Below are 22327 nucleotides of genomic sequence, written 5' to 3' on the forward strand. Positions count from 1 at the left end.
ATTTACTTATTAGGTGTACTTGGACACAATACCTTTATTTATTTTTATGTGGTGCTAAGGATCGAACCCAGGGCCTCACACAGTCTAGATGAGCACTCTGCTGCTGAGCCACAACCCCAGCCCAGCTAAAAGTCTCTTTTTTGAGACAGGGTCTCACTAAATTGCTCTAGGGTTGGCTTTGAACTTGTGATCCTCCTTCCTTAACCTTCCGAACCTCTGGGATTACAGGAATGCACCACCATGCCCTACATCAAAAATATCTTGCACAATAAAATAATTGAAAGTGTAAACATAATTTTCCTAAAAAAGATGTGTATTGTAGTACTGTTGACAACAGTGTAGAACTGGAAATAGTTTGAATTTCTAATCATAGGAAATTCTACATCCCTAATATGGCACATAATAGCATTATAAATTTTGTAATATGGAATTAATGCTTTGAATTTTAAGGATTAAAAGCAGTATGTAAAATTATATATGGTAACCATATTATGTATTTTTAAACTAGGGAATTTAGCAAAAGTTGTTATCTCTGAGTGTAGGCTGCCACGTGAACCTCCTTTTCATGTCTGTTTATAGGAAATTCCTATTAATGATGGAATAGAGCTATTACAGATGGTCCTGAACTTTGACACCAAGGATCCTCTCATCCTATCCTGTGTCCTCACTAACATCTCAGCACTCTTTTCATTTGTTACCTACAGGCCAGAGTTCTTGCCCCAAGTCTTCTCTAAGGTAAAGTCCTTCTCCTTTGTAAAGTTTATCTTAACATATCTAAGCTATTTATCTTTTTAATTTTATTTATCTTATTCATTTTAGTTGTTGATAAACCTTTATTTTTTTATTTATATGCGATGCTGAGAATCAATCCCAGTGCCTCACACATTCAAGGCAAGCACTCTACCACTGAGCCATAACCCCAGCCCCTAATTATTTTTTTTAACTTTTTGAAAGTACATGAGGCAAACTAGTAAACAGTCATATATTCATTTATCAAAAATTTACTGAGAATGAGCCATACTACTAATACCTTGCCCTTTAGGAGCACTATGGGAAGAAAGACACATAAACAGATGTTTTATCTATATGGCATTGCAATTGATAGACTTATAGTCTGGAAAACAGAAAATAATACCTAAGCAGGTTATGAGTATGCTGTCAGATGATGAGGGAATTTGTGAGAGAAGGAACAATATGGATGGTTTTCTGGTTTCCAGTTTAATGACTAAGGGGGTGGCAGAACCATCAGCTGAGTGAGAATACTGGACCAGGAAGAGAGCAGGAGTAAAGAAGGAAAAAAATGATACTTGAAAATACTATGTTTGAAGTATATGTAGTATATCTGGATGGAGGTATCTCACAGTAAATGGGCTATAGAAGGGAATTCCTAAGAAAGAGGAGATGTATGTAGAGTTATGGGCAATCCTAAGCATTGCCATCATTGGAAGAGGAACAGTGGTGATAAGAAGTCCCCATGGAAGAAAAAAAATAGCCAGGGTAATGAAAGAAGTATTGTGTCATAGGCCAGCAGCACTTCAGAAAATTCTCAAGAGTTGGAGAATGCCCAGTGGGTTTCTTCCTTTCTTTTCTTTCTTTTTTTTTTTTTTTTAATACCTATTTTTTAGTTTTTAGGTGGACACAGTATCTTTATTTTACATTTATATAGTGCTGAGGATAGAACCCAGTGCCCCGTGCATGCCAGGCGAGCACTCTACTACTGAGCCACATTCTTGATTCTTGGGATCAAGCCCAGAGGGCCTCACATGTGCTAGACAAGCTTTTTACCACTGAGCTGCACCCCCTGACCTCCAGTGGGTTTCTTGGTGAGACCCTTATCTGAGTATAATTCCATCATAGTGACCAACAAACCAGCCATATTGTATCAGGTTAAGAAGTAAATGAGAAGTTATAAAATAGACTCACAGAGAGTAGATCACTCAACTTTTGATAAAAGGGAACGAGAGGTATCACCATAGCTGAGTTGTTTGACAGGTGGTATGGATTATTCTGGGATTCCATGACCTTTTACTTTGTGGTTTGATGATTAAATTGTAAATCTCAAGCATCTTACAGAGGTATCTGAGAAAATGGATATCTGATGCTTCATAACATGATAGAAAGCTTTTTGTAGTCAGATTATTTCTGAGAATATACTCCTGGGATTTTGATAAATTTTATGATATCTACTGTTCAAAAACACAAGTGATGGGGCTGGGGTTGTGGCTCAGTAGTAGCATGCTTGTCTAGCATGCGTGATGCACTAGGCTTGGTTCTCAGCAGCACATACAAATAAATAAAATGAAGGTCTGTTAACAACTAAAAAAATATTTAAAAAAAACACAAGTGACCTTTTTTTTCCCTCTTCCCTTTAGCTATTTTCATCTGTCACTTTTGAAACTGTTGAAGAAAGTAAGGTAAGACCATTAATTAAACCAACAGATTATAACTTCTTGGAAGCTAAAGTATGAATACCTAATACTTAGTCTAGATTTTTATGTAAGTGGAAGAGTTTAGTAAAAACAATGTAAACATGGGCTTATGGTGACTATAAATGTCACTCCATTATACTCTTACAGTTGTGAAAATTTATTGTGAATTTGCCTGAGATATTCACATGATTCTATGCAGCATCAGTAAATTATATTAAAATTGGCTCTGAGTTTGTTGAATGTCTCCAGGCCCCCAGAACCCGGGCAGTGAGGAATGTAAGGAGGCATGCTTGTTCCTCCATCATCAAGATGTGCCGGGACTACCCTGAGCTTGTGTTGGTAAGCCACTTGACCCTGACTGAGTCACTTCTGAATCCTGTCAAGTTTGGTTACATTTCTTTGTAAACCCAGCTCTTTTAATACCTAGGAAAAACTAGAAACTGTAGCTTCACATAGAGAAGTAGTATTGAATTGGTGTGTTCTTCCTCTCTCAACTGAGTTAAAAATGCAAATATGTCCTTCCCTCAAAATGGATGGTTCTCTTCTATATGCATAACTAAGTTTATCCCCATCCATCTATAACTCTTTACTATTTGATGTGTTACTACAACGATGTGCCTAAACTTGGAAGAATTCAGATGCAAGTTTCAACCCTTTTTGGGGGAGGTTTCTATAAGAAACTTACCATTACTCCTAAAATTTCCAGAAATTTCTTAATACACAGTAATTGTATCTCTATAGACATAACAAATTGATCTTTACCTGTTAATATACTATAAAGTTGATGTATAAAAAGACAAATTACCTTCATAGTTGTAGTATGGGAAGAAAGTGCAGTTCTCCAAATACTTGAGTATTGTCTTGAACAAGAACTGTCTTCTGCCTAATTGCCTTAGTATTTAGACAAAGGAAAAAATTCTAACAAAATTACAGCCTTATAGGCCTGACCTTTCTGGGACTGCCTTGGTTCTCCTTCTTTCTTCCTTCAAAGTGACCAACCTCTCCTGAAAATCAGGCCTTTACCACCAGCTTTTTTTCTTTGTGATCTGCAGCCCAATTTTGATATGCTTTATAACCATGTGAAGCAGCTCCTGTCCAATGAGCTACTCTTGACACAAATGGAGAAATGTGCCCTCATGGAAGCCCTGGTTCTCATTAGCAACCAATTCAAGAACTATGAACGTCAAAAGTTATTCCTAGAGGAGTTGATGGCACCGGTAGCCAGCATCTGGCTTTCTGAAGACATGCACAGGTAGAAATCATCCTTGGAGATTGCCTGACTCACTGCACTTGATTACCCATTCTGTTTTCCAGCCTTAAAGTTAAAGCTCTTATGGAAGAAATTGTCCTTACTTAAAATCATGATATAACTTTTCTTTCCCCCTCTTCATTTTTCAGAGTGCTGTCAGATGTTGATGCTTTTATTGCCTATGTGGGTGCAGATCTGAAAAGTTGTGATCCAGCTCTGGAGGACCCCTGTGGCTTGAATCGTGCACGAGTAAGACTTTGCTGGGAACAGGAAGTTGCTTGGCCATGGGTAGGAATAGGGATGTTAACAGTTGTCAAGTTTCTCATAGATTTGTCTATATTGGTGAGAAATCTGGGTGTCTCCACTTACCTAAGCTGCTGCTTTTCTTCTTTAGTTTTAAATTCTTGAGTTAGTTCCCACAGCAGAGCAGATGGTCTTTTCTGTGAAGTCATTATTTCGCTTTAAGGATCTCTAAGTATCTCTGAAGACTAAAGGCATAATGAGGAATTAGGTTATAACTTAGTACTCTGTAAGGTGAGCCCTCCCTGCCATTGCTCTCTGACATATAAAATTCACAGTAATAGCCTAACATGCAAACCTGAATTTTTTTCAGTTAATTGCTATTCAAATATGCATTATTCCTGGCACCTTTATGGCAAGTCACATTTAACCACTAGCAAGTGGTTAAAAAGAGGTCTGTCATGCGAGAATAAGGCAAAAACTGCTGAAGTTCAAGCTAGAGGGTACAAGGCCAGCTCAGAAACATGATGAAATTAAGGTAGTTTAAATACTTAGTTTTGGAGCATATCTAAGGCACCTTCTAATCAAGATTTTGTAGGATAGTCACTAAGTCCATTGAAAAGACATGAAAGGGAAGCTTACAAAAAGCACCCTTGCCTCTGAAAATGCCAGAGAGAGAACCCCTCTTGGACTTGACCTAAAGGAAGGGACAGGGATCCCGTGGGGACAGAGAAAAACAGAGGGTTCTTTTATTTTCTATGGTCTCTATGTCACTTATACCACAGCCTTGAATGTATCTAATAGTACTTTCATCTTTTCTGTCCCATCGATGTTTACCTTTCATTTGTGCTTTTCTGTAGATGAGCTTTTGTGTGTATAGCATTCTGGGTGTTGTGAAGCGAACTTGCTGGCCTGCTGACCTAGAAGAGGCCAAAGCTGGGGGATTTGTGGTGGGTTATACACCCAGTGGAAATCCAGTGTTTCGTAACCCCTGCACAGAGCAGATTCTGAAACTTCTTGACAATTTACTTGCCCTTATAAGGTGAGTGAGAAAAATAATTTCTGTCTTGTTAGTCTTTTTTTTTTTTTTCCAAAGAAGACTCTCAATAGTTTAACCAGTTTAATTTTTTTTTTTTTTTAATAGTAGTAATGAGGGATTAGGTCTTGATTCTTTTTTGAGTGACTCCTTTAAAAAAAAAAAATAGCTCTTGTTTGACACCTGTAATCCCAGCCACTGGGAAGCTAAGGCAATAGGATCATAAGTTTGAGGCCTGGGGTTATAACTCAGTGATAGAGCATCTGTGGGTTTAATCCCGAGTCCTATAAAAAAAAAGTAAAATAAAAATTACAATTCTTACTTGTATAAATCTTGTATTTCATGTAAGCCTATGGGAGCTAATCCCAGAATGACTTTTCACTTCAAAGCTTCTTGCATGTTCTTCTTCCACTTCTTTTTATGTCATCCTTACTTCTAAATTTTATTTAATCTAAATTTTTACTTGTAAAGGAGTTGTTCATTAGGAGCAGGATGGTTTATTTTTATAGTAGTCCTTCTCTTGCTGGTATTCATATGAACTAACTGAATTTATCAGTAATGACTGAACTGAAATGTAAACAATATTCCTTTAACATTTTGCCTGGTTTTTTTTGGGGGGGGGGGTGCTTTGTTTGTTTGAGCTTTACAAACGTGTGTGTGTGTTTTTTGTTTGTTTGGTTTTTTGGTGGTGCTGAGGACTGAACCCAGGGCCTTGTGCATGCTAAGCTAAGCAAGCATTCTACCAACTGAGCTATATCCCCAGCCCCTGAGGGCAGCATTTTTTTTTTTTTTTTTAGGAGAGAGAGATTTTTTTTTTTAATATTTATTTTTCAGTTTTTGGTGGACACAACAACTTTATTTTATGTGGTGCTAAGGATCGAACCCAGTGCCCTGTGCATGCCAGGCAAGCATGTTACCGCTTGAGCCACATCCCCAGCCCTGAGGGCAGATTTTTAACATTACAAATTGTGTTGCAGTTACATTCTTATAAAGTCTTAATAAGCACATACTAATGGAATTCCCAGTTTATAAGGCACATCACCAATAGAACTAGTTTTCCAAATTAGTTATATTAATTTATATTTTCCACCAGTCATGAGAAGTGAGTTTTAAATTACTACTCTTTTATGTAATTTTTTTTCCTTTATTTATTTATTTTTATGTGGTGCTGAAGTTCCAACCCAGTGCCTCACACATGAAGGCAAGCACTCTACCACTGAGCTACAACCCACCCCAGACTAATTTTTTTTTATATTTTTTTAATTGTAGATGGACACAGCACCTTTATTTTTTTATTTTTTTATTTTAGTTGTAGATGGACACAATATCTTCATTTATTTTTATGTGGTACTGAGGATCTAACCCAGTGCCTTCCACATGCGAGGTGAGCACTCTATCACTGAGCTGCAGCCCCAGCCCAGATTACTATTTTTTTTAACAGAGAAAAGTTTACTTTCTTGAAATACATGACAAGGTATTGAGAGCACTTCCAGTGTCAAATAGTCCGATAAGGGCTGGGAATGTAGAGTGCTTCTCTAGCATGTGCAGACTGATTTCAGTCCCCCGCACCACACACATACTCACAGATCAAATAGTCTGACAAATTAAAGGTATTAAAGGTAACACTATCCAGTATAGAAAGTACTAGCTACATACATGAGGCTCTTGAGTATTTGAAATTTGGCTAGTCTGAATTGAGATGAGCTATTTAAGTATAAAATATCACATTTCTAAATCTTAGTTTAAAAAAAAAAAGTATCATTAATAATTTCTTATATTGGTAAAATGTTAAAATGATGTTTTTGACACACACTGGCTTATATAAAATGTTTCTTTTTTACTTTTTTAATGTAGTTATAGAAATTTTAAAATAATTTACATGACTTCCCATTGGACAGTGCTGTGCCCAGTGGGTTGGACAGAGGTCAGTTATGAGAGATGAACTCTGGTTTTCACAAGATTAGTTATCATTATCTATTAGAATAATAGTTCCTCTGTTTTCTTGAAGTTTGCTACATTGTATGCTTAATATATATAAAGTCTTATTAGCCTACTTATTATACTCTTAGCTGGTGATACTAAAAATATTTCAAAAAGGTGTGGAGTTTAGAAAATGTTTATTATCTAATGTCCCTTCCTTTGCCAGGCAATACCAAGTTCCACATTAGGAGGAACATGGTATTGCTGGGCAAAGTGTATCAGGCAAGGGGAGCCTAAATACTACCAGAAGTTGTTTTCACCCCTGTATGTAAACACACAACTGTTCCTATTTGAGTGTTCTATACTCTTGAGTTCTGCCACCACTAATGAGTAGAGGTGTAGCCACAGTGGTTGTATGTCATTGAAGAAGAGGAAGGAAGAAGCTATAAAGAATATAAGATTCTCTTGTATCAGGAACATTTGACATACTGGTAGGTGAACCCTTTTATTATGGAAACTATAGGAGCTTGGGGAGGGAGGGATAGTTGCACACCCCTATAATCCCAGCAAGTCCAAAGGCTAAGGCAGAAGGATTGCAAGTTTGAGGTCAGCCTCAGCAATTAACAAGGCCCTAAGCAACTTAGTGAGACAGTGTCTCAAAATAAAAAGGGCTAGAGATGTGGCTTAGTGGTAAAGTACTTCGGGGCTCAATTCCCAGTACAAAAAAAAAAAAAAAACTTGAGGTCACAATGATATTGAATTAAAATAAAAGTAGGTGACTAGTCTCTGTCAGACTTAATTATTAATTTCTTCTTAGAAGAACTAATTTTATCAGAATTTTGAAACCAAAAAAATAGCAAACTACTTTTTTAATTTTTTGTTTTGTTTTGCTGTACTGGGGATTGAATATTGGGCCTTGTGCATAGTTAGCCAGCACTCTACCACTGAGCTACATCCCCAGTCCTTTATGTCTTTTCTTTTTTTTCTTTCTGAGGCAGGGTCTCACTAAGTTACCCAAGCTGGGCTGGAACATGTAGTCTTTATGCCTCAGTTTCCCAAACTGCTGGGATTACAGGCATGTGCCACCACACCCAGCTGGCAGTTAGGAGTTTTAAAAAATAAATACCAACTGAGCACTGTAGTACACATCTGTAATCCCAGCAACTTGGGAGACTGAGGCAGGAGGATTTCAAGGCTTACCTGGCAACTTAGAGAGACCTTGTTTCAATGTAAAACAAAAAGGGCCAGGATATAGCTCAGTGGTTGGGCACCCCTAGGCTTTTAATTCCCAGTACTACTGGCATCCTGCCAATAAAGGCACCTCTTACCAATAGTAAGGCTCCACATAAGCAGGAGATAAAGGGTAAGGCAAAGTTTTAGGTGACCTGGACAAATACTGGCAGACTGAATCTATCAGTGTAGTAAGAAGATTACACATGATGACCAAGAAGAATTTATCCCAGGGATGCAAGTGTGGGTCAGATACAAAAACCAATTAGCATAATATGCTACATTAATAAGAACAAAGGAATCAAACTAAAACCTCAGCACAGAAAATAAAAGCATTTGAAAATGTTAATTCTCTTTCATGATAAAAACAGCAAATTAGGAATAGAACGGAACTTCTTCAACATGAAAAAAATATACACACACACGGTTTTTTGGAGGGGTTTTTTGGTACCATTTTTTGTTATTTTGTTTGTTTTATGGTAGGGATCAAACCCAGGACCCAGCATGTGCTAGGCATGAGCTTTACTACTAGGCTATACTTACAGCCAAAAAAATTTTTTTTGTATGAAAAAGTCCATGTTTTACATCACACTCAGTGTTACAAGACTGAAAATTATTCTCTTTACCTTCAGGGACAAGACAGTATTCCCATTTTCAGTGCTGCTACTCAGCATTGTGTCCTGGAAGTCTCAGCAATTAGGCAAGAAAAAAATAAATAAATAACGTACCCAAATGGACAAAAAAGTAAAACTGTATTCACAAATGACATGATCTTAGATATGGAACAGTCCTCCAACCTCACCCCCAACCAAATTACTAGAGCTAAGAGACAAATTTACCAAAGTTTCAGGATACAAGATGGATGTGGGGTTTTTGTTTGTTGTTAGTTTTAGTACTAGGGATTGAACCCAAGGCACATTCCCACTGAACTTCATCCCAGCCCTTTTTTTAATATCTTCTTTTTGAGAGGGTCTCACCAAGTTGCTGAGACTAGCCTTGAACTTATGATCCTCCTGCCTTAGCCTCCCAAGTTGTTGGAATAACAGAAGTGAGCCACCATGCCCAGCTCAGTTGTGTTTCTATACTTCAGCAAGGAACTATTAAAAAAAAAAAAAAAAAAAACTCAGAAAATAATTCCCATTTACAGTAGCATTTAAAATAATAAAATGCCTAGGAGTAAATTTGTTAACCAAGGGTATGGAAGACTTACATGTTGAAAGCTATAAAACATTGCTGAAGTTAAAAAAGACCTAAATAAATGGAAAGTCGTCTCATATTCATGAATTAGAAGATAATATTGTTAAGATGGCATTCTACCCAAAGCAGCCTGCAAAATAAAAGTAATCACTATTCAAATTCCAGCATCTTTTTGCAAAAGTGGGAAAACTGATCCTCAAATTCATAAGGAATTGTGAGAGGGAGGAAATATAGCTCAATGCCCTGAGTTCAATCCCTAGTATCACTTTAAAGAAAAAAAATGTATGCCTATAATCCCAGCTACTTGGGAGGCTAAGGCAGAGAGGCCATCCTGGCCATAAATAAATAAATAAATAAATAGAAATTGCAAGGGACCCCAAAAAGCCAAAGCAATCTTGAAAAGGGAGGATAAAGTTCAGGGAAGTAAAATTCCCGTTTCAAAACTTAATACAAAGCTCCAGTAATCAGAACAGTGTTATATCAGCATAAGAATAGACATATAGACCAAAATAATAGAATTGAGAATCCAGAGAAAAACCCGTACATCTATATAAAATTGTTTCTTCATAGGGGTGTCAGGACATTCAGAATTGAAAGATTCTGCTGGGATAACTGAATATCCATGTGTAACAGAATGAAATTGGACCCCTACCTCAAACCATATGTGCAAATTAACTCAGAATCAATGACCTAAATACAAGAACTAAAACTATAAGACTCTTTTAAATTTTTTTTGTAATACATGACAGCGGAATGTATTAAAATTCTTATTACACATATAGAGCACGATTTTTCATATCTTTGTTATAAAACTCTTTAGATGAATACACAAGGGTAAATCTTCCCAGTCTTAGATTTGGCATTGGGCTATTAAATAGGACAGCAGAAGCACAAGGGAAGGAAAAAATAGATAGATCAAAAATTCAAAACTGGGGCTGGGGTTGTAGCTCAGCATTAGAGCACTCACCTAGCACATGTGAGGCCCTGTGTTTGATCCACAGCACCACATAAAAATAAAGGTATTGACAACTACAACTAAAAAATTTTTAAAAAAAGAAAAAAAAATTCAAAGCTTTTTTTTTTTTGGCACCCCGGATTGAACTCAGGCATTCAACCACTGAGCCCCATCCTCAGTCCCATTTTGTAATTTATTTAGAGACAGTGTCTTGATGAGTTGCTTAGCATCTCGATTTTTGCTGGGGCTAGCTTTGAACTCACAATCTTCCTGTCTCAGCCTACGAGCTGGGATTACAGGTAGTGCACCACCACGCCTGGCAAAAATTCAAAGCTTTTTTTTTTTTTTTTTTTTTTTTTAAATAGGAAGTTTTTTTTTTTTTTTTTAGATTGCTTTTTTTTTAAATTTTTTTAATATTTATTTTTTAGTTCTCGGCCGACACAACATCTTTGTTGGTATGTGGTGCTGGGGATCGAACCCGGGCCGCACGCATGCCAGGCGAGCACGCTACCGCTTGAGCCACATCCCCAGCCCCTCAAAGCTTTTTAAAGGATATAAGAAAGTGAGAAGAATCTACTGAATAGAAAATATTTGTAAATCATTCATTTGATAAAAATCTAATCTCGGAGCTGGGGTTGTGGCTCAGTGGTAGAGCGCTAGCATGTGAGGCATTAGATTCAATTCTCAGCACCTCATGTAAATAAATAAAATAAAGGTCCATCAACAACTAAAAAAATACTTTAAAAAAAGAGTTTAACAAATGTTGACAATGATATAGAAAAATCTGAACCCTCATAACATCACTGGTGAGAATGTTATATTGTACAGCTGCTGTGGAAAAGTTTGGTAGTTCCTCAAAAAGTTAAACAGAATTACCCCATGACCTAGCAATTCTATTCCTAAATATACAACCAAGAGAATTGCAAACAAGTACTCAAAATACTTGACCAAATGTTCTAGTAGCACTATAATAATAGTGAAATGTTGAAAAAAACTGAAATATCTACCCATGGAGGACTGGGTAAACACAGTGTGGTATATTTATGTAATAATATATTAGCCATAATAAGAAATTAATTACCAGTTAATTCCTGTAATGCAGATAAACCTTAAAACAATTATACTAAGTGAAAAAAGCCAGACACAAAGGTCATATGTGTATACTTCCCTTTATATCAAGTATCTAAATTGGTAAATCCATAGAGACAGGAAGTAAATTGGAGAATAGAAAAATGGAGTGTCCCACAGCTCATTTTATAAGGCTCATTTATTTAGATACCAAATTCAAACATTGGCAGTAACAAAGAGAAAAATTACAGGCCTTCAACACTTGTGAACACACATGCAAAATATCCAGGTTAGATCGGGGCTTTGTGGTGCGCGCCTGTAATCCCAGCGACTGAGGCAGGAGGATCACAAGTTCAAAGCCAGCCTCAGCAATTTAGCAAGGCCCTAAGCAACTTAGTGAGATTCTGTCTCGAAATTTAAAATTTTTAAAGGGCTGGGATATATAGCTCAGTGGTTAAGTGCCCCTGGTTCAATCCTTGGTAACAACAACAAAAATTCTAGGTTAGAAGCTAACAATATAAATCTAATAATATAGTAATATCTTTTAATGTAACCACATTCTCCAGCCCTCGTATCCCACCCCCGTACTGGGAATTAAACCCAGGAGCACTGTACCATTAAACTACATCCTCCCTGTTTTTAATATTTTTCCAATTTACCTTTTTTAATAATTTCAATACAATTTTTTTTGTTTTTTTTTAGAGAGAATTTTTTTTAATATTTATTTTTTAGTTTTCGGCGAACACAACATTTTTGTTTGTATGTGGTGCTGAGGATCGAACCCGGGCCGCACGCATGCCAGGTGAGCGCACTACCGCTTGAGCCACATCCCCAGCCCTTCAATACAATTTTGCTAAGTTGCCCGGGCTGGCCCTGAATTTGTGATCTTCTAGCCTTAGCATCCAGAGTGGCTTGGATTACAAGGATGTGCCACCTCCACCTTGTCTGGCCTTTTTTTTTTTTTTTAAAATGAAGTCTCACCGTTGCCCAAGTTGGTCTGGAACTCCGAAGGGTCAAGTGATCCACCTGAGTGCTAGACTACAGGCACATGCCACCACACCCAGCTACATTTCTATTATTAGATCTTACAAATATTTGCAGGGCAGTGTGGCACATATCTGTAATCCCATCTGCTTCGTAGGCCAAGGCAGGAGGATCATTAGTTAAAAGCCAGCCTTAGCAACAATGAGATGCTAATCAACTCAGTGAGAACCCGTCTCTAAGTAGAATACAAAATAGGGCTGGGGGGCTGGGGATGTGGCTCAAGCGGTAGCGCGCTCACCTGGCATGCGTGCGGCCCGGGTTCGATCCTCAGCACCACATACCAACAAAGATGTTGTGTCCGCCGAGAACTAAAAAATAAATATTAAAAAAAATTAAAAAAAAAAATAGGGCTGGGGATGTGGCTCAGTGGTCCAGTGCCCCTAAGTTCAATCCCCAGTACCAAAAAAAATAAAAACTTAAAATATTAACAGTAGTATCATGAAATATCCCCATAATGTTTTTATTTTGACCCAAAATCCAAACAAAGTTTATTTATAGGGGTTTTGTTTTATTTTACAGTACTGAGATTTGCATGCTAGGTAGACACTATCCCTGAACTAACCCTCATCCCTGTTTATTTTTTGTTTTGAGGGAAGGTCACTAAGTTGCCCAGACTGGCCTGAAATTTGCAATTCTCCTACTTCAGCCTTCTGAGTAGCTAGAATTACAGGTGTGCAACACCATACCTGGCAAGGTTTATACACAGTATTGGTTGATATGTCTCTTAAGTCTCCATAAGTTCAGAGCCATTTCTTCGATTTATTTATTGAAAAACAGTGTACTTATATTGTATTCCCAATTGGATTTAACTGATTGCATCTCTGTAGTATTGTTTGACATATTCTATTTATATTTCTTATAAAAAAATAGTTTGGTCTACAGGAGGGCTTAACATTCTGTAGCCCAAGGGCCAAGCCTAGGCTTCTGTGTGTTTTGTAATTAAATTTTCATTGGAATATACTGTGCCCATTCATTATTTTCTATAACTACTGTTGTGCTTCAGTAGTGAAGGACAGAGACCATAATGCTGGCCAAGCTTAAAATATTTACTGTGTGACCTCTGGTCTAGATAATTGATCTGATACCAATTCAGTTTTTTAGTAGTGATCCTTCATAGGTGAGGGTGGATTCACCATAAAAGTAGAAGTGCTGCTGGGTGCAGTGGCCTGTAATCCCAGCGACTCAGGAGGTTGAAGCAGGAAGATTAAAAAAACAAAACTAAGCCACTTAGCAAGACCTTATTACAAAATAAATAAATAAGGACTAGGGATGTGACTCGGTGATAAAGCGTCCCTAGGTTCAATCCCTGGTACCAAGTGGGGGGGAAAAAGTAAAATTGTCTAAAAAGACTCCCATGTATTACATATTGATGTAGGACTAAAGTAACCTAAGTCAGTGGGGAAAAAAGATGTATTCTTTAATGTATGTTGACTTGGTTGGGTAGAAGGACAATTAGATGATTACCTGTCACCATACAAAAAACTAGAACAAAGACACAAACACACATCAGTCTAGGCCTACAAAGAATCAGTAAGCATCAGTCTTTTACTTCCATATTTTGTCCCACTGCAAGGTCTTCAGGGGCAGTGACACATGGAGCTGTCATGTGTAATAATAGGCCTTCTGGAATCCCTCCTGAAGGTCCCACCTGAGACTATTTTATAGTTCACTTTTTGTTTTTCTTAGCAAGTGGAATGAGTACACTCAAATAATGATTAATGATAAAAAGTATGGTAAGTACATAAACTAATAAAAATTGTCACTTTTTTTTTTTTTTTGAGAGAGGAGAGAGAGAGAGAGAGAGAGAGAGAGAATTTTTAATATTTATTATTTAGTTCTCGGCGGACACAACATCTTTGTTGGTATGTGGTGCTGAGGATCGAACCCGGGCCGCACGCATGCCAGGCGAGCGCGCTACCGCTTGAGCCACATCCCCAGCCCAAAATTGTCACTTATTATCAAGTATTTTACTGTACATAGTTGTTTATATGACTGACATCATAGTAGGTTCTTTTATACAGCATCACCCCAAGCACATGAGTAACACTATGATGTCATATAATAGCCACATCACTAGATGATATGAATTTTTCAGCTCCATTATAATCAATCTTAATAGCACCAAGTATGGTATCTTGTTAACCAAAATGTCATTATGTAGCCCATGACTAGTGTCTATCATTTCTACATATTTAAAATGTTAATTACCTTTAAAACAACACAGGTAGTTATGCACTCATTCTGGCTGTCAATTGTTCAGTGGGACCATTGCTATGGGCAGGAAGGGAGTACTATGGACAGCAGTGATCTACAGCCCTTGCTCCTTAAACAAAGCCTGTAATTGCTCGAGTTAGTTATTTTGGTGGGAAACAGGCTTGTGCATTGAGATTGTGTTCCTCAGAAGGCTGAAACAGCTATTTCCAGGTTCATGTTATTGAAATGGAGGCAGAGCATTGAGAAATGGGGCATATTACCACCTGCTGTCCTGTTTATGAACCTACAGTGTCACTAAAATTTCATGTACTGCTCATTAAAAAATCTGAAAATGCCAGAGGATCATCTTGGATTTAAAAGAAGTAGGCTTTCAAGTTTCAGCTTTCATATTGTCCTGCTGTCTCAGGTTTTGGTTCTTATGTTAATATGTCTTAGGTGATGTATACTATATGTCTGCAATTAATAGCTTCAAATCGGTACCCTTCTCCATGGGACACCCAAGTGTTCCTACTTTCTATTTTTTAACCCCAATGGAGAAGTGTCACTGGGGGATCTACAAGGTGAACTCCACTTCTCTTCTGCAATAGACTAGGAAATATTCACATTGCACCCTGTTTCTTTCTTTCAGAACCCACAATACTTTGTATGCACCAGAAATGCTAGCCAAAATGGCAGAGCCTTTCACTAAGGCTCTGGATATGCTTGAAGCGGAAAAGTCTGCTATCTTAGGTAAGAAATCTAACCCTTTCCCCTACCAAGTTCATCTTGTCTGTAATGGGGTCCTGAAGCAGCTTCAGTGTACCTTATGTATCACTATCTGACACTACCTTGACCACCTATTATTTGTTCAAAAATGCATTGGTGGAGTTCCTGCAGGCTGTACAAGACCAAGTATATTCATGTCATTTTAGCATAGAGATCTTCACAGGCAAAATTTTCTTTTTTCTTTTTTTTTTCTTTCAATTTAGCTAGCAGGAAATTGTCAGTTTTATAAGTACCATGGCCTTTAACCCAAAAGATGTTAGTATACTTTCCTGCCTCTCACATACACACACACACACACACACACACACACACACACACACACACACACACTCTTCATGTGTAATCAAAAAAATTGTTTTTCATTTTTTGTACCCAGGGCACTTAACCACTGAGACACATCCCCCGCCTTTTTTTGATTTTTATTTAGAGATAAGGCATCCTACTTGCCTCAGCCTCCCAAGGTGCTGGGATTACAGGTATGCGCCTCCTCGCCCGGCTATAATTGAAAAAAAAATTTTTAATACCTTTATTTACTTATTCGCTTTTCACATGGTGCTGAGGATCGAATCCAGTGCCTTGCATGTGCTAGGCGAGTGTTCTATCGCTGAGCCACAATCCATCCTTATAATCAAAATTTTTTTAAGAGTAGATTCGAAACCATGCTTCCCACTTGTTACCTTAATTAGGATATTACTTCAACTCGTTTTCAGCATCAGCACATTAGCATAAATCTAGCTATACAGTTATAATTGTGATATTTACTATGAAGGAAAGTAGCAGGGCTTTTTGAGAGTGTTATTGGGAGACCTAACCCAGTCTTCAGGGAATTCAGAAGTTGCTTCCCATTGTTTCTGAAAGATGAGTTGGAGCTAACTTGGATGGGTCAAGAGGAGATGCTGGACATTCCAGATAGACAATGCAGTGCAAGAGCCTGAGGTAGTCAGGAAAGAGCTTGGTATGTCTAGGAGGTAGAGACGGATAACTCATAGCTGGACACAGAGCAAATCTGGGAATGTGGTTAGAAATTAGAGTCAGAGGTATCAGAATTGTATGAACCTTGAGCCTATTTCTGAAGCTTCAGGCTGGGTCACCATCACAGCCTTCACAGTCTCTGTTCCCAGCCATAACCCCTCCTTGAGTCTGGTTGTGGTCAAGTAATCAATGAGTATTCCTCGGCTGTGAAGTGACCAAAGAAATGATGTTACTTTGTTTTTCAAGAGCTCATTATCTATCTGCCTTGGCCAGATGGTTCTAGATTTTTTTCCCCCTAGGTTCCACCACACTTAAGGTCTGTTCTGCAGGTACTAGTTAGAGTAGAACTTTTAAGACATATTGCCATTAATATAAAAATAAGCTTTTACATCACACACACCCCACCCCACACACAGACACACTATTCTACTACACAAGTTAAGCCAGGGACTCCTGCTATAAAAATCGAGCCAGATAGAGTAGAGTGGACAAATTCTGGGTGAAGCTTCCCTCTGGTAGCTTCTGGCTGTGACTTGAAATATAAAACTGCTGCTGCTTATCATTAAAGGCAGTTGTTATACCAAGGTAAATGGATTTTTTTTTTTTTTTTTTTTTTTTTTTTTTTTTTTTGCTGTACATTTTGGGCTTTTGCATAAGATTGTTGCTTGAAAAAGGGGGTTCCCCAGCATGGGGTGGGCAGTCAACCCAGTGTTTTACAGAGAGATCCCTTTGCATTGTCACTGTGTGTTTTGTTGCCAGACCCATCTGGGAAAGCCAAGTCCTGTGTACTTAAATAGCATCCACCTTTTCCTACCAGGAGAGTGTAAATAATCACCTACCCTTAGGAAAGCTCTTAGCACCTCCAATGCTTGCTGTAGGGTGTTGGCTATTTAAGACTCCTGGTAATGGAGTAGCATGTTCCTGGCCCATCTTTTTCTATAGGATTACCTCAACCTCTCTTGGAACTCAATGACTATCCTGTCTATAAAACAGTCTTGGAAAGAATGCAGCGTTTCTTCAGCACCCTTTATGAAAACTGGTAAGGAACCAATGCTGTCTCTTTATGTTCTTTTCCTGAAACATTAATTTTATAGGAATGGTGATGGGTTAGACCTCTGATCTAGAATTCCAGAGTATGGGTAAGGTAAGGCAAGAATTTGAAGGGAAATTAATGATTCTATTATTGAATCAAAATGAACAGCCTGCTTTTCCTGTCACACAAGCCTCATGGTCCTAACCATGAGTTGATGTTTAATGCCTAACATATCTATGCTTCTGGTGAGATAAAATGGTGAGACCCAAGTAGAAGATAGATTGGTGGGGTTGCATTTGCTTAGATCCCTCACTTTGTACAATCTACTTGTCAACAGGATTTTGTCTATGGGTCCTGATTGTGGGATGGGACTCTCAAACACACCACACCTAGGACTTTGGCCTCAGTTAACCACTTGTCTAATCCACAGACAATTGACTCCCTCCATTATTAAGTCCACAATTTAATAGTAATGAGGCTACTATTGATTTTGGCTACCAACATCTGTCTTTTAATGGATGCTGGGTCTGCTTTTGAGTTGCTTCCTTGCAGGGAGTGTGAGGGGGGAGTTATTCTCACTTTTTTTTTTTAAGTTGTTGATAGACCTTTATTTTATTTATTTATATGTGGTGCTGAGAATCGAACCCAGTATCTCACACATGCCAGACAAGTGCGTACTATTGAGACACAGCCCCAGCCCTATTTTCACTATTTGATGAAAGATTAAGTTTAGGGGCTGGGGTTGTGCCTCAGCGGTAGAGAGCTCGCCTCGCACATGTGAGGTCTTAAGGAATAAATACAACTGCTTTTCTACTAGAAATCTAACTGTATTAAAAATGAAATTTTTGGTGCAGTCAGTACTGACAATAACAGATGCTCCATTTGTCATTGCCAATGATTTTGCCTTACAGTTTCCATATCCTAGGGAAGGCAGGCCCTTCCATGCAACAAGATTTCTACACCGTGGAAGATCTTGCCACCCAGCTCCTTGGTTCAGCCTTCGTCAACTTGAACAATATTCCTGACTACCGACTCAGACCCATGCTTCATATCCTTTCAAAAGTCCCTAGATAACCCAACAGGTCAGAAAATTGGAGACAGGAACCAAAGCAATTGCAAGGAAGAGATGTGATTATCTAAGTGCATCATAATCTTATTAAAGAAAGAAAGATTTAAGTAAATGGCGAGAAAAATATGAAGGTGTCCAAGGGGATCTTAAAAGCTCTCTCTGTCTTAGGAGTTTTTCCTTGAGGGTAAATCTTTCCCTTCCCATTTCTTGTCAGATGCTTCCTTTTATTTATTTATTTTTTTTAAGACAGGGTCTCCCTATGTTGCCCAGGCTGTCCTTGAACTCCTGGGCTCAAGCTAACCTTCCAAGTAGCTAGGATTATAGGTGTGCACCACCACACCCAGCCAGTCCCTTTTTTATGTTGTTGTATTTCTCCCCTAAGGTTATAAGAATGATGAAGTTTTATTAAAAGGACGTCCTTACCTTCCCCCCTCCCCCCCCCCCCCCGCATCCTTCCTTTTGGTTAACCCAGTTGGGGCAGAAAGAACATTTAAACTAAAAACATAATGAAATTGAGTATCAATGCAACTTAGGATTTTAGGAGAGTATGAAGCTTTTTTTTCCCGTTTTGTTCACTGCACTACTGGGGATCAAACTTAAGGCCTTAGAGTCCTAGGCAAGTGCTCTGCCACTAAGCTACACCCAAGCCTAAGACTTTTCCTTATTAACACTTCTCCTTATTATGTTCTTGGCATAGTACGTACTTTAGGGGTGCAACCCACTGCCTCGTAGGTAAGGGATTGAGCTCATGTGCCAAAACTTCTTAACCTATTTCAGCACGGGTGTTTGTGAAGCCTCTGGTGCTCTTCTGTGCCCCAGAGCACTATGAAGCCCTGGTATCTCCCATCCTTGGACCTCTTTTCACCTACCTCCACATGGTAAGAGATAGGTCAGGAAAAGAGGGCAAAGAGTACTCTTGGGATGTGTGGCTACTCCTGAGTCTTACCAGTTAGGAGCGCCTTAAAAATGTTTCCTAGCCCTGTCAGGCTGCACAGAGCTCCTACCACAGTGGACTGTTGTTGCTGAAATGGATTGAGCAGCCATCAGAGTAATAGACTGACTTAGTTGCCCATGATACAGATTCTGCTTCTGACTATTAACTGAGGAGAGGTGGTTAGGGAAATGCTTCCTCTGCATCTGGGACTCTTACCCTGGAATTCAGCAAGAAGGCCTGCTGGACAGAGAACAGGTGTCCAGAAGCCCAGGAATTCCAAAAATAATGTTAATCTTTTCTAAATAAAGATGTTTGATAGGCTGCCCTCATCATGAAGAAGAGAGGTTACAGAAACCATATTTGGTTCTTTAACCTTATGGCGGGGTGCGGGGGGCGGTCTCTACCATAGTACTAGAATCATCCTTGGCTAAATGTGTTAAAAAGAATACTTTGTAGTGAGGCACAATGGTACATGCCTATAATCCCAGTAACTTGGCGGGGGGGGGGGGGGGCTGATGCAAGAGAATCACAAGTTTGAGGCTAGCCTCAGCAACTTGGTGAGACCCTGACTCAAAATAAAATATAAAGAAGACTAAGGGTATAACTCAGTGGTAAAGCACCCCTGGGTTCAATCCCTAGTATAGAAAAAAAAAAGTAGAATTTAGATTTTGTGTGTTCCAAGGCCCTCCCCAGCCTTAGTACTCACATCCTTTGTGTTTTCTCAGAGGCTTTCCCAGAAATGGCAAGTCATCAATCAGAGGAGCCTACTATGGTAAGGAATACCCATACTCCTTGAGGGGTAAACTGGAAGCTAGGTTTGGGTAGGGAAACAAAAAGGGCAGGGATTCTGTTGACCCAGATCTAAAATAGCAGTGGGTTATGGTCATTCTCAGCCTAGGTGGTAGATGGTTTGTCTGGATAGGTCGAGACCAACCCTTTACCTTAGCTACTTAGGATTTTGATCATCCTGAATCCTCTAATTGAACAGAGTCACAAGTAATAATAATAATGTCCCTCAGTGGGTCATTGCTGTCCATTCCCAACATGTTCATAGAACACAGACCCAAAGGGATCCAGGAGAAGGAAGTGGGCACAGAAGGTCTGGAGAAGATCCCTGCTTGCTTTGTCCTTCCCTCTTTACAATCCTAAGAAACTTGGCTGTCTTGTTTTTGGCAGTGGAGAAGATGAAACTGTGGAGGAAAACCCAGAGTCTCAAGAAATGCTGGAGGAACAACTGGTGAGGATGTTAACCCGAGAAGTCATGGACCTAATCAGTAAGTGGCATGTGGGAACCAGGGGTAGTAGAGGAGAATTTTCCTGGAAAAAGAATTCCTCACTCAACCATCCCCATGAAGGCTAGGTTGATGCAAAGATTCAGGTTTGCAGCAATACTGACAGGTTGGTAAGAAATGACTAGCTAGATAGAAGCTAGCTAGTCCTTAAGTCAACCTAAGGACATTTTATGAATTGTGAATTGAACATACCAAGTCCAAAATATGAAGAAGTGGTTTAAAATAGGAGGAATTTGGATTAATGTTAGGAATAACTTCCTAACTTTGTCGAAATAGGGAAAATTTTATAGGTTGTTAACTTTCTTTTCCATTTTTTGGAAATGTTGAAGGAAACAGTAGTTGATCATTTGATTTATTGGCGATCCAAAGTTTTGGCCAGGGATGTATCATCAGTCGTCTATCCTCATCACTTATTCTCAGATGATTGGATTTGAAAGGGGACCAGAACATATTCTGGGTAGGGAAACAAATTCGTAAGAATGCCTCTGTTTCTCTTGGTAAATCTGATTTTTGTGCCTGACAGTACCCTATTTCCTCCCCTCTTCACCTGGCCAGAGACAGTTTGGGACCAGTTGGCCTAAAGTGACTGTTGTCCAGTGGTAAGATATAACCCTCCCTTCACCCATTAACCCCTGCTTTCTTGCTTCAGCGGTTTGCTGTGTATCAAAGAAAGGTGCTGACCACAGTACTGCTCCCCCTGCAGATGGAGATGGTAAGTGAACCTATTGCCTGACCTCAAAGGTCTGCTCTTAGACTCCTAAGTATTGTTCTTTGGAACCAGTTCAGTTCCTATATAAACTGTTTCCCTAGTAAGTTGATGAGAATGAAATGTAATCATTAACTGAATCTGTGCCAGCATTTGTGCTGTATTTTCTCCAGCATAATCCAATTGCAGAGCCTTTTGCACTTACTATTTCCTCTATCAAAAATTATTTTCTTCCAGTTGTATACATGGCCACTTTTCTTATTTCACTTATGTCTCTGCTCAGATGTTACCTCTTCAAAGTCTTCTATGATCAGATTATCAAAAATAGCAAACCCAGCCATCCTGTATTTTTTATGGCATTTCTCACTACCTATCTTTGTGTTTCATGTATTCATTTATAACCTGTCTCCCTGATGAGAATGTAAATTCCCATTAGGGAGGGGACTCTATCCTATTCCTTTTATATCCCCAGCAAACTAAATCAGTGCCTTTCATAGTGGGTGCTTACATGTTGTTCAACAATAAAGATCTTCAGCATCTGCAGCTTAGGTTACTGCCCAGCAGTTCCCTAGTTTCTCACATGCACAGCTAGACGCATCTCCAGACCTGCCATGGGCTTGGGCTTTTTTATCCTTCCATCTGGGGTGAGGGTGACCTAATACTAAGCATCAGCCAGTCCAGTACACTCAACTTTGCTTTTTGGGCTTCTGTCAGAACAGGATAATTCTTCTGTGTTGTGAAAAGATGGAGCTTAACATTCTGCTCTGCTTACAGATGAAGAAATGATGGCCACAGAGGTAACCCCTTCAGCTATGGCGGAGCTTACAGACCTGGGAAAATGTCTGATGAAGCATGAGGTGGGTGGAGGGGATAGGTGATGCCACTGTCTCACCCTGGGCTAAAGCTCTCAGAAAAATAGGCATATTGTTTCAAAATCCCTGTGTTTAGCCTCCCCCAGGCTTAAGGTTTTGTCT

The 22327-nt window shown here is 38.9% G+C and overlaps 1 protein-coding gene across 3 annotated transcripts in view; it reads left to right on the plus strand.

Moving 5' to 3' along the window:
* Xpo5 (exportin 5) overlaps positions 1 to 22327 on the plus strand; it is a 46223-nt gene that overhangs the window by 22450 nt on the left and 1446 nt on the right. For 2 of the 3 annotated variants that reach the window (XM_077802142.1, XM_077802144.1), the window contains 14 exons: positions 580 to 735; positions 2373 to 2414; positions 2679 to 2768; positions 3482 to 3681; positions 3828 to 3927; positions 4779 to 4960; positions 15211 to 15311; positions 17262 to 17358; positions 18264 to 18399; positions 19201 to 19299; positions 20081 to 20127; positions 20532 to 20629; positions 21297 to 21359; positions 22128 to 22210. In XM_077802142.1, the coding sequence (XP_077658268.1) occupies positions 580 to 735; positions 2373 to 2414; positions 2679 to 2768; positions 3482 to 3681; positions 3828 to 3927; positions 4779 to 4960; positions 15211 to 15311; positions 17262 to 17358; positions 18264 to 18399; positions 19201 to 19299; positions 20081 to 20127; positions 20532 to 20629; positions 21297 to 21359; positions 22128 to 22210 (1494 nt within the window). The remainder of the gene's footprint in view (positions 1 to 579; positions 736 to 2372; positions 2415 to 2678; positions 2769 to 3481; positions 3682 to 3827; positions 3928 to 4778; positions 4961 to 15210; positions 15312 to 17261; positions 17359 to 18263; positions 18400 to 19200; positions 19300 to 20080; positions 20128 to 20531; positions 20630 to 21296; positions 21360 to 22127; positions 22211 to 22327) is intronic. The other variant, XM_077802143.1, reaches the window with a different exon arrangement.

This window comes from Urocitellus parryii, chromosome 8 (assembly GCF_045843805.1).
Source record: "Urocitellus parryii isolate mUroPar1 chromosome 8, mUroPar1.hap1, whole genome shotgun sequence".
Taxonomy (NCBI): Eukaryota; Metazoa; Chordata; class Mammalia; order Rodentia; family Sciuridae; genus Urocitellus; species Urocitellus parryii.